The sequence below is a fragment of the Vicia villosa genome, linkage group LG1, assembly GCF_029867415.1.
Source record: "Vicia villosa cultivar HV-30 ecotype Madison, WI linkage group LG1, Vvil1.0, whole genome shotgun sequence".
Taxonomy (NCBI): Eukaryota; Viridiplantae; Streptophyta; class Magnoliopsida; order Fabales; family Fabaceae; genus Vicia; species Vicia villosa.
In genome coordinates this window covers 164,815,307-164,828,621 of record NC_081180.1, presented here as the reverse complement: position 1 = coordinate 164,828,621, position 13,315 = coordinate 164,815,307, and the positions used below count along the sequence as shown (strand labels likewise).

The window sequence follows — 13,315 nt, the reverse complement described above, 5'->3', positions numbered from 1 at the left end:
TGATCTGAGACCCCAGGGTGCATGATTTGCAAAGAATTATCTTGGTTTGCAAGGTGCCATGAAGCATTACCAAGCATCCTGTCAATTCTAGAGTAAATAGTGTTATTGCTCTGGTTATTAGACCAAGTGAAATAATCACCTACGCTCTCCTTATCAAACAACCCCACTCTAGTCATCATAGCCCCCAAATCTTTGTACTCTTTCTCCAAAACAGGATTGCCACCTATTCTGTCATTGCTAGTCAACACATTGTTAAAATCACCAATCAGAAGCCACGGCTCATGAATGCTATTAGCAATTTGTTCAATATCCACCCATAGTTTATTCCTTTTTTCAAGGGTATTGTGTGCATAAATTGCAGTGCACCACATCATAAACTGCCCCTGATCAGAATATATCCCTGTGTGAAGCATTTGATCAGTGCTGGAAATTCTCCTCACTCGAACCCTACAACTGTCCCAAAGAAACCAAATCCTCCCATTTACATGGTGTTGGTAGTTGTCTATGGATGTCCATTGATGGCCCAATTTATTCCTAACATCATCAGCTTTATTCTCCTTCACTCTAGTCTCTACTAGAATGGCAATAGCAGGGTTGAGGCATCTAAGTCTATTAGCTATCTCTCTGACCTTCCCTACTTTATTCAGTCCACGTACATTCCACGAAATGATCATGTCACCTGTGCTTGAGCCCCTGCAGAACCCTCTCCGTTCCTCAAGGCATCAAACCCATTTCTACATGATATATCCTGACCATTCTCTACCTCAGGGAATACAGCTCTCCCTTTAAGTTTCCTATTATTAGCAACTGTCTGAAGGATAGAAAAACACTTAGAAAGGGGGGGTTTGAATAAGTGTAGCTTTAAAAACTTGACAGATAAAAATAAATTGCACAGTTATTTTTATCCTGGTTCGTTGTTAACTAAACTACTCCAGTCCACCCCCGCAGAGATGATTTACCTCAACTGAGGATTTAATCCACTAATCGCACGGATTACAATGGTTCTCCACTTAGTCAGCAACTAAGTCTTCCAGAGTCTACTGATCACACACTGATCACTCCAGGAACAACTGCTTAGATACCCTCTAAGACTTTTCTAGAGTCTACTGATCCACACGATCACTCTAGTTACAACTGCTTAGTTCACTCCTAAGACTTTCCTAGAGTATTCTGATCCACACGATCACTCTAGTTCCTTACAACTTAATGTAATCAATTCTAAGAGTTTACAAATGCTTCTTAAAAGCGATAATCACAAACTGTGATATTTCTCTTAACGTTTAAGCTTAATCTCACTAATATATTACAACAGCAATGTAGTGAGCTTTGATGAAGATGAAGATTCTGAGCTTTGATTTGAACAGAGTTTAAGCAAGTTGATTTGAGTTGTTTTGGTGCAGAATCGTTAACCTTGCTTTACTTCAGAACTTCATATTTATAGGCGTTTGGAGAAGATGACCGTTGAATGCATTTAATGCTTTGCGTGTTCCGTACAGCATCGCATTTAATGTTATACGCTTTTGTCAACTACCTCGAGCCTTGTTCACGCTGTGTCTACTGACGTAGCCTAGAATAGCTTTTAACGTTCCTTTTGTCAGTCAGCGTAGCTTGCCACTTGTACTTTCTTCTGATCTGATGTTTGTGAATACAACGTTTGAATATCATCAGAGTCAAACAGCTTGGTGCATAGCATCTTCTGATCTTCTGACCTTGAAGTGCTTCTGAGCGTGATACCATCAGAACTTCAGTGCTTCTGTTCTCTTGTTCTTCTGATGCTTCCATAGACCCATGTTCTGATTCTGCTTCGACCATCTTCTGATGTCTTGCCAGACCATGTTCTGATGTTGCATGCTGAACCCTTTGAGACAAAGCTTCTGAGCGCTGAATTATGCGTACTCTTTATATATTTCCTGAAAAGGAAATTGCATTGGATTAGAGTACCATATTATCTTAAGCAAAATTCATATTATTGTTATCATCAAAACTAAGATAATTGATCAGAACAAATCTTGTTCTAACAATCTCCCCCTTTTTGATGATGAATTACACAGCTATAGCATAAGCATATGAATATGTCTCCCCCTGAGATTAACAATCTCCCCCTGAGATAAATAATCTCCCCCTGAAATAAATACTCGAAGAACTTTAATAAAAGACTTCCCTGATTATTTCGGTAGAGACGATCATATAAGCTTCTTGTCTTCAGAGAATCCATAGCTTCTGACTTCTGCTTCCATTGGACAGCTTCAGAACTAGAATTTCTTTAGATCCCTAGAACACTCACAGCTTCTGATTCCTGCTTCCATCTAGGACAGCTTCAGAACTTGAATTTCTTTGATCTTCTGAACATTCACAGCTTCTGACTTTTGCTTCCATCTAGGACAGCTTCAGAACTTGAATTTCTTTGATCTTCAGAACATTCACAGCTTCTGATTTCTGCTTCCATTTAGGACAGCTTCAGAACTTGAGTTTTCTGGATCTTTAGAACCTTCGCAGCTTCTGATTTCTGCTTCCCTCGGATAGCTTCAGAGCTTTGAATTTCTACCAACATCACTTCATGCTAGATTTGTATCAGAACATTGTTGAATGTACCAGAGCATCATCTGAGCATCTCTACATCCTGAAATGTTACAGAACAAAAACTAAACGACAAAAGTCAGCATGAACGAGTCAGAACATAAAATGTATATTAGAACACATTATATGTATCAGAGCCATATAGGCTAAAATAATGTATCAGAGCAAATAGAATTTTGTTAGATCAAATAGACAAATATCGATCAAATTCTATCTTCTTTCTTGCTTCTGATTTCTGAAGCTTGACAGCACTCAGCTTGCTTCAGTTTCCATGGTTTTGCTTCTTGTGTTTGCTTTGCTTTGAAGATTCTCTTCACTTCTTTATACCTGCAAAACACTTAAACCATATAGAACTTGCAGTTCTTGTTAGTAAATGTGTGGGAGCTTTACCCAGCAACTGATAGATTAATCAAATCATTTATCATTTATCTTTCTCCCCCTTTTTGTCATAACATCAAAAAGTATATCCCAAAAGATTCATATGAATAAAACGACAAATAAAATCACTGGAATGTAAATCAAGGAAACTTTTTATTGATAATCAAAAATATTACAAGAGAGGATGTTAAACAAGCAGATGCAACAAGGAAAGAAAAACTACTAAGACCAAATCCTAAGACCCTAGCTAAGACAAAAGTCTGTGCCAGCATGCCATGAAGGAGTGAAACGCCTCATTGACTGCTTCTTGGGCTTCCAGGCGAGGGGTCAGGAAGACTTGGTTCTGATGCAGATCTTCCACAATCCTTATCAGAGACAACATTCTCAGCGGGCGAAGATGAAGAGATTTCTTCGGAATGGGCTGAGGGAGAGGAAAGGTTAGATGAAGAGGAAGTTGAGTCTAGAAGGAAACAAGATGAGGAAGAAGATGGAGATGATAGAGGGCTTTCACCAGGGGGTTGAAACACACGTCTAGAATAGTTTCCAGATAACATGGCTTCGAATGGATTCACCTTGAGAGGGTCATAGGTGATCTTTATCTTTTTGGGTTTGGAGGGAGATGTTTCAACAGCTTTCCTTTTGTTGTTTTGATCTTTTTCATGGTTTCCTGGGCTTGATGAGGAGTTCATAATGGATTTGCAGATAATGAACGAGTAGGGTTTGATATGAATGCAAAAAAATAGAGTGAATAGAGAGAATATGAGAGGGAAGGAAAAATGTTTGAAGAATATAAAGAAAAACTGAAAGAGAGTAAATGATGAAAAGCATTTAATGTTACGTGACGTGAGGAGAGATAATAAAGACAAATGAGGTGACTAGCACAGTTACCTATGGTCGGCGTCCCTTCAACTGCACGCGCGCTTATCCATGAATAGTAACGACAGGTTTACCATCCCGAGATAAAACGTTACAGCTGTTTTGCTTTAAAAGAGGTTCTGAATCAACTTAGACATTGAAACGTTAGTAATAACCGAATCATAATTTCTAGAAGATTTCAATCAGAACTTCTGATTAAAAAAAAATTCCACATTCATTTCAGAAGATACTCATACATGAGAACTTCTCATCTTCTCATTCTGGGCATAAATTCATACTGATGTTCTTCAGAATGAACTTAAACCTATCTTCAGCCAGGGGTTTTGTAAAGATATCAGCCCATTGATGGTCTGTATCAACAAAGTTTAAAGATATAACACCCTTCTGAACATAGTCCCTTATGAAATGATGTTTAATCTCAATATGTTTAGCTTTTGAATGAAGAATAGGGTTCTTAGATAAGCATATAGCAGAGGTATTATCACAGAATATAGGAATGTTACTCTCAAATATCTGATAATCTTCTAACTGACTCTTCATCCAGAGCATCTGTGTACTGCAACCAGCAGCAGCGACATATTCTGCTTTTGTGGTTGATAGAGCAATAGTTGCTTGCTTCTTGCTGTACCAGGAGATCAAATGACTTCCAAGAAATTGGCAACTTCCTGAAGTACTCTTTCTTTCAATTCTGTCTCCAGCATAGTCAGCATCGCAGAATCCTACTAAGTTGTATTCTTTAGATTTTCTGTAAACTAAGCCAACATTAGTAGTACCTTTCAGATACCTTAGAATTCTCTTAACAGCAGTTAAATGAGATTCTCTAGGATCTGATTGGAATCTAGCACACAAACAAACACTGAACAGAATGTCAGGTCTAGAAGCAGTCAAATATAGAAGAGATCCAATCATACCTCTGTATAACTTCTGATCTACCTTCTTACTTACTTCATCCTTACCTAGGATGCATGTTGGATGCATAGGAGTTTTGGCTTCTTTGCAGTCCAGAAGATTAAACTTCTTCAGAAGTTCCTTCACATACTTGGTTTGGTGAACATACGTTCCTTCTGATGTTTGATTTATTTGTATTCCAAGGAAATACTTGAGTTCTCCCATCATGCTCATTTCAAACTCAGCCTGCATAGACTCAGCAAACTCCTTTCCAAGTGTAGCATTAGATGTTCCAAAAATAATATCATCTACATATATTTGACAAATTAAAATATCCCTTTTAAAGGTTTTACAAAAGAGAGTAGTGTCCACTTTTCCTCTAGTGAAACCATTATCCAGAAGGAAAGAACTTAAGCGTTCATACCAAGCTCTGGGAGCCTGTTTCAATCCATACAATGATTTCTTTAATTTAAAAACATGATTAGGAGACATAGAGTCTTCAAAACCAGGAGGTTGATGGACATAAACTTCTTCATCTATATAACCATTTAAGAAGGCACTCTTAACATCCATCTGATAGAGAGTGATGTTATGTTGAGTGGAAAATGAAATTAATAGACGAATAGATTCTAACCTGGCCACTGGTGCAAAGGTTTCAGTATAGTCAATCCCTTCTTGCTGACTATAACCCTGAGCCACCAGTCTGGCTTTGTTCCTTACCACTTCACCTTTCTCACTGAGCTTGTTTCTGAAGACCCATTTTGTACCGATTATATTGAATCCATCTGGTCTAGGAACAAGATCCCAAACATCATTCCTTGTAAACTGATTCAGTTCTTCTTGCATAGCAATTATCCAGTCTGGATCTTCTAGAGCATGATCAACAGAAGTTGGCTCGATCAAAGATACAAGACCTAATTGACAATCTGCATTGTTCTTAAGGAATGCTCTTGTTCTGATTGGATCATCCTTCTTTCCAAGAATGACATCTTCTGAATGACCAGAGATGAGTCTGGATGATCTCTTGACAGATGGTTCTTCAGAAATGCTTAGATTCTCCAGAGAAGCTGATACTTGATCTTCCGATTCTTTGCTTCTGAGAGGTTCTGCTTCTGATGCGTTGCTTCTTGGCTCAACAACTTCTGATATATCAATATCACAATCTGCAAAATTATCAAACTGCTTTGGTTTTTCAGAACCAAGCTTATCATCAAACCTGATATTGATTGATTCTTCTACAGTCAAGGTTTCAGTATTGTATACCCTGTAGCCTTTTGATCGTTCAGAATATCCAAGAAGGAAACACTTTTGTGCTTTGGAATCAAACTTACCAAGATGATCTTTAGTGTTCAGAATAAAGCATACACATCCAAAAGGATGGAAATATGAAATGTTGGGCTTTCTATTCTTCCACAATTCATAGGGAGTCTTATTTAGAATAGGTCTGATAGAGATTCTATTCTGAATATAGCATGCAGTGTTTATTGCTTCTGCCCAGAAATGCTTAGCCATATTGGTTTCATTGATCATGGTTCTGGCCATTTCTTGTAGAGTCCTATTCTTTCGTTCTACAACTCCATTTTGCTGTGGAGTTCTAGGACAAGAGAAATCATGGGCAATAGCATTTTCTTTGAAGAATTCTTCAAAGGATCTGTTCTCAAATTCACCACCATGATCACTTCTGACCTTTATGATTTTACACTCTTTTTCAGATTGAATCTGAATGCAGAAATCAAAGAACACTGAATGAGTCTCATCCTTGTGCTTCAAGAATTTTACCCATGTCCAGCGGCTATAATCATCTACGATGACTAATCCATATTTCTTCCCTCTGACAGATGCTGTTTTGACTGGGCCAAACAGATCAATGTGCAAGAGCTCTAATGGCCTTGAGGTAGAAACAACATTCTTAGACTTGAATGCAGGTTTGGAGAACTTGCCCTTCTGACATGCTTCACACAGAGCATCTGATTTGAATTTCAGATTAGGGAGTCCTCTGACAAGATTCAGTTTGTTAATCTGAGAGATCTTTCTCAAACTAGCATGACCTAATCTTCTGTGCCAGACTCACTGCTCTTCAGAAACAGACATAAGACAAGTCACCTTCTGACTCATAAGATCTTGCAGATCTGTCTTATAAATGTTGTTCTTCCTCTTGCCTGTAAATAGGATTGAGCCATCCTTCTGATTTACAGCCTTGCAAGACTCTTGATTAAAGATTATATCATAACCATTGTCACTCAATTGACTGATAGATAAGAGGTTATGTGTTAATCCTTCTACAAGAAGTACATTAGAAATGGAAGGAGAGTTACCAGACTTTATAGTTCCAGAGCCAATTATCTTGCCCTTCTGATCTCCTCCAAACTTGACTTCTCCTCCAGATTTAAGCACCAGGTCTTGGAACATAGACCTTCTTCCTGTCATGTGTCGTGAGCATCCAGAGTCCAGGTACCATGACATGTTGTGCTTTGTCCTTTTTGCAGTCAAGGATATCTGCAATAGGAATAATCTTATCCTTAGGTACCCACATCTTTTTGGGTCCTTTCTTGTTAGATTTTCTCAAGTTCTGATTGAACTTGGGTTTAACATTGTAAGCAATAGGAGGAACAGCATGATAATTCTTAATGTGAGTTCCATGATATTTCCTAGGTTGTGTCACATGCTTTTTGGTGTGTGTTATGTGAAAACTTTGAGCATGTGAAGTGTGCCTAATATCATGAGAGTGGCCATACTTGAACTGATCATACAATGGCTTGTATGTGAATTTCATTTCATCAACAGGTTCAAGTTTGTATGGGGTTTCACCCTCAAAACCAATGCCAACTCTTTTGTTTCCAGACACAGCATATATCATAGAAGCTAGCTGACTTCTGCCAATACTTCTAGATAAGAACTTCCTGAAACTTAAATCATATTCTTTCAGAATATGGTTTAGGCTAGGAGTGGATTTTTCTGAATCAGAAGGAGATCCAACATTATTGGATAATTTTAAAAGTTTTTCTTTTAATTCAGAATTTTCCAACTCAAGTTTCTTTGTTTCAAATTCAAATAGCTTTTTCAGCTTTTTGTATTTGAGACTAATCTGAGACTTGAGTTCCAGAAGTTCAGTTAGACCGGAAACTAACTCATCTCTAGTAAGTTCAGAAAATACCTCTTCAGAATCTGATTCTGATGTAGATTCTGATCCATCATCTTTTGTCGCCATCAGCGCACAGTTAGCCTGCTCATCTTCAGAGTCTGAATCATCTTCTGACTCATCCCAGGTTGCCATAAGACTTTTCTTCTTATGAAATTTCTTCTTGGGATTTTCCTTCTGAAGATTTGGACATTCATTCTTGTAGTGTCCAGGCTCATTGCATTCATAGCACATGACCTTCTTCTTGTCAAATCTTCTTTCATCAGAAGATTCTCCACGTTCAAATTTCCTTGAACTTCTGAAGCCTCTGAACTTCCTTTGCTTGGTCTTCCAGAGTTGATTTAGCCTTCTGGAGATCAAGGACAGTTCATCTTCTTCTTCAGATTCTGATTCTTCAGGATCTTCTTCTCTAGCCTGAAAAGCGTTAGTGCATTTCTTGATATTTGATTTTAATGCAATAGACTTACCTTTCTTTTGAGGCTCATTTGCGTCCAGCTCTATTTCATGACTTCTCAAGGCACTGATAAGCTCTTCCAGAGAAACTTCATTCAAATTCTTAGCAATCTTGAATGCAGTCACCATAGGACCCCATCTTCTGGGTAAGCTTCTGATGATCTTCTTTACATGATCAACCTTGGTGTATCCCTTGTCAAGAACTCTCAATCCAGCAGTAAGAGTTTGAAATCTTGAAAACATCTTTTCAATGTCTTCATCATCCTCCATCTTGAAGGCTTCATACTTCTGGATTAAAGCTAGAGCTTTAGTCTCCTTGACTTGAGCATTTCCTTCATGAGTCATTTTCAAGGACTCATATATGTCATAGGCCGTTTCCCTGTTAGATATCTTCTCATACTCAGCATGAGAGATAGCATTCAGCAAAACAGTTCTGCATTTATGATGATTCCTGAAAAGTTTCTTCTGATCATCATTCATTTCTTGCCTTGTCAGCTTTACGCCTCTGGCATTTACTGGATGTTTGTAACCATCCATCAGAAGATCCCATAGATCACCATCTAGACCAAGAAAGTAACTTTCCAGTTTATCTTTCCAGTATTCAAAGTTTTCACCATCAAATACAGGCGGTCTAGTATAACCATTGTTACCGTTGTATTGCTCAGCAGAGCCAGATGTAGATGTAGGTGGGTCTGTTGGAATTTCACCAGCCATCTTTTACTGAAGCTTTTTTCTCCTCCTGAATCTTTTCTAAACACGGTTAAGTGCTTGCACCTTAGAACCAGCGCTCTGATGCCAATTGAAGGATAGAAAAACACTTAGAAAGGGGGGGTTTGAATAAGTGTAGCTTTAAAAACTTGACAGATAAAAATAAATTGCACAGTTATTTTTATCCTGGTTCGTTGTTAACTAAACTACTCCAGTCCACCCCCGCAGAGATGATTTACCTCAACTGAGGATTTAATCCACTAATCGCACGGATTACAATGGTTCTCCACTTAGTCAGCAACTAAGTCTTCCAGAGTCTACTGATCACACACTGATCACTCCAGGAACAACTGCTTAGATACCCTCTAAGACTTTTCTAGAGTCTACTGATCCACACGATCACTCTAGTTACAACTGCTTAGTTCACTCCTAAGACTTTCCTAGAGTATTCTGATCCACACGATCACTCTAGTTCCTTACAACTTAATGTAATCAATTCTAAGAGTTTACAAATGCTTCTTAAAAGCGATAATCACAAACTGTGATATTTCTCTTAACGTTTAAGCTTAATCTCACTAATATATTACAACAGCAATGTAGTGAGCTTTGATGAAGATGAAGATTCTGAGCTTTGATTTGAACAGAGTTTAAGCAAGTTGATTTGAGTTGTTTTGGTGCAGAATCGTTAACCTTGCTTTACTTCAGAACTTCATATTTATAGGCGTTTGGAGAAGATGACCGTTGAATGCATTTAATGCTTTGCGTGTTCCGTACAGCATCGCATTTAATGTTATACGCTTTTGTCAACTACCTCGAGCCTTGTTCACGCTGTGTCTACTGACGTAGCCTAGAATAGCTTTTAACGTTCCTTTTGTCAGTCAGCGTAGCTTGCCACTTGTACTTTCTTCTGATCTGATGTTTGTGAATACAACGTTTGAATATCATCAGAGTCAAACAGCTTGGTGCATAGCATCTTCTGATCTTCTGACCTTGAAGTGCTTCTGAGCGTGATACCATCAGAACTTCAGTGCTTCTGTTCTCTTGTTCTTCTGATGCTTCCATAGACCCATGTTCTGATTCTGCTTCGACCATCTTCTGATGTCTTGCCAGACCATGTTCTGATGTTGCATGCTGAACCCTTTGAGACAAAGCTTCTGAGCGCTGAATTATGCGTACTCTTTATATATTTCCTGAAAAGGAAATTGCATTGGATTAGAGTACCATATTATCTTAAGCAAAATTCATATTATTGTTATCATCAAAACTAAGATAATTGATCAGAACAAATCTTGTTCTAACACTGTCGTCCAAGTTTCAGAAGAGTTTTCAATGGGGTTGTTAGGTGTACTCACCTCTGCTGGAGTCTTACTCTTGCTTGTATTCACTGCTACTGCAGGTTGTCCCTCTACAATCTTTACTTGCTGCCATCTTTTTTGTTCCTTCGGTTTCTCTTTCTCACACTGATGACCTACTTTCTGGAAGATGTCACAGTATTTGGGCTTCCATTCAAATTCCACAGGCTGAGTAAATTTATTCCCCTCACAATCCTTAATTGTGATGCTCTCTTTCTGTTTCTTAGTGATGTCAATCTCCACAAGGATGCGTGCATATGAGATTCGCAGCTTGTTTGCCGTGCATTCATCCGTGAAAAGTGGCTTGCCAATTGCACTTCCAATTTTTCCTAAGCTTGATGCACCCCACATTTGCAACGGGAGGTTTGGCAGTTTAACCCATACCGGAATCGTTCGTATCATATCGCGTTGAAAGTTAAACTGCGGGCTCCAGTTCTTCAGAATCATTGGCATGTTGTGAATTGAGTAAGGACCCCTCAGAAGCACCATATCCTTTTCCTGGTTGTTCTTGAATTTCATTAAGAAATATCCATCTTCACGGTAGAAAAGTTCCGGTAGTTTAATGAAGTTCCACGACCGAATCATGAACTGCTTAACAGCATTCATACTCAAGTCTTTACCCAACACATACATAATCATGGTGTTCTCCCAAAACTTCACTTCAGATTGCATATCTTCCTCTACGATTTCCACTTCAATCTCCCAATCATAATCAAGGTATTCTCCCAAAACTTCACTTCAGATTGCATATCTTCCTCTACGATTTCCACTTCAATCTCCCCTCCGACCAGTTGTGGTGCAGAGTAGCCAATCATAATCCCATTTGCAGGAAGCCGATTGCCACTAATCACATCAACCCACAGTCGTTTTTCTTTCTTAGATGGGGCTTCTGTTTCTGATTCCTCTTTTTTTCGTTGTTCATCGTGTTTGATAGTATCTAGATCCGTACCTTTCGTGCTAGCACTCCCCGTACCCTCATTAACAATGGATGGTGTCGCTGATGGTGGTGCCTTGTTCTTAGGTCTCCCCCTTCCTCGAGCCATCGCGCCCAAACGTTTCCCCTAACCTTCGTTTCCAACCCCGCCATGGTCCCTAACCCTAAAGCTAGGAGTTTAAACCAACAACAAGGAAGGATCCGTCAGATGGAGGAAAAAAACCCGCGCCGGAAACCTTCAATTTATTATTATATGCTAAAAATTAATTTTCAGTTTATTTTTAATTATATATTATTTTACATTAATTTTATATTATTAATGTTAAAAATTAATTGTAGTTTACTTATTCAAATGTATATATATTATAAATTAATTTCATTTTATTTTAATATATGAAAAATTAATTTCAGTTTATTTATCTAAGTTATACTACATATTATAAATTAATTTCATTTTATTTTAATATATGAAAAATTAATTTCAATTTATTTATCCAAATTATACTATATATTTTAAATTAATTTCAATTTATTATTATATGCTATATATTATAAAAAATTATTTAAAACAAAAAAATTAAAATGGAAATTAATTAAAATAGATCTAATAGTTGTTAATATTAAAATAATTAAACCATTAAATTTTCAAATGTATTTAAAGAAAACATTTATGATAAAAGGCAAATATTAAAACATTAATTTTCAAATGTATTTAAAGAAAACATTTATGATAAATGTTTTAAAAACCGGACCGGACATCAAACCGATGAGGGTACTGGGTCAATGGTTTATTGGTCGAACCACTGGGTCACTGGTTGAACCGCATGACTAAACCGGGTTAAACCGCATAATTCAATTGAATAGACCGGTCGTTATAACAAAATTATATAGGTATAAAATCTGTCGAACCGGATGATTCAGTCCCTACAAAATATAACTAGTACTTAAATTTTTTGAAAACATTATATTATAAAAAAATTCACAAGTTCATAATTTAAATTCAAATTTTACACATAGGTATCACACACAATCAAATAGTACATAATTATAAAATATAACAAAAATTTAATTGCAACATAATTTAATTGAATAATTTATAACAAAATGACATTGTTTTAATTTTTAATTAATTAATTTATTTTATTTTATATCAAAATGACATTATTTCAATATCAAAAAGAAAAATATTTTTTTATTTTAAATCTAATTATTTATTTATTTATTTTAATTTTTAATTAAAATAGTCAAAATGACATTGTTTTAATTTTTTAAAATAAAAAAATTAAAAAATGCATTTAAACCACCGGTTCACAAAAACCGCCGGTTTTTCTGGTTTTAGTGGTTTACACCGGTTTGACCGGTTCACACCGGTTCAATGACATTCCCGATCCAGCTATTGAACCAGACCGGTTACCTGGCCGGTTCCCGGTTCGACCGGCCGGTCCGATCCGGTTTTTAAAACACTGTATTTATCCAAATTATACTATGAACTGACAATGTTTACTACATATAAGTATCATGTGTAATATTAAGAAACCAACTGCCATGCCATATTGTAGTGGTATAGACTTTAGCATATGAGTGGTGAGAAGTGGGTTCAAGTCCCTCATGAAACAAAAATTTTAGAATTTTGTGTATTTTGAATTTTAATAATATTAAAATAAAAAAAATATTATGTTAAAATAAAATAAAATAAAATATTACGTGGCAATAATCTGATGTGACACAATTTAAAAAAATGAAAAACAAAAAAAAGCCAAATAGGATGACACACAAGCAACTGGCGTGTGTCATTTTCTGCGTCTAAAACGAAAGAATCTTTTAATGGCAATGTTACTTTTACCAAAAAAAAAAGTTACAGGAAGGTAAACCAAAAGTGGCCTATATGACAGAGGGTAAAAATGATAATAACCCTATAAATTTTTAATTGGCGTGAACATTGATGAAGCTTTAATTGTTATTTGTTAAAGTTGACTGTGAACTACTTCAAAATGATATAGATAGATCTCA

General features: G+C 36.8%; 1 protein-coding gene across 1 annotated transcript; it reads right to left on the bottom strand.

Moving 5' to 3' along the window:
• Positions 1–670: 670 nt before the first annotated feature.
• LOC131658735 (uncharacterized) lies at positions 671–11,010 on the bottom strand. The gene is made up of 2 exons (XM_058928000.1): positions 10,372–11,010; positions 671–811 (listed from the first exon to the last, which is right to left on the bottom strand). Exons 1-2 carry the CDS (start codon positions 11,008–11,010, stop codon positions 671–673), a joined length of 780 nt encoding a protein of 259 aa, XP_058783983.1.
• Positions 11,011–13,315: the final 2,305 nt, after the last annotated feature.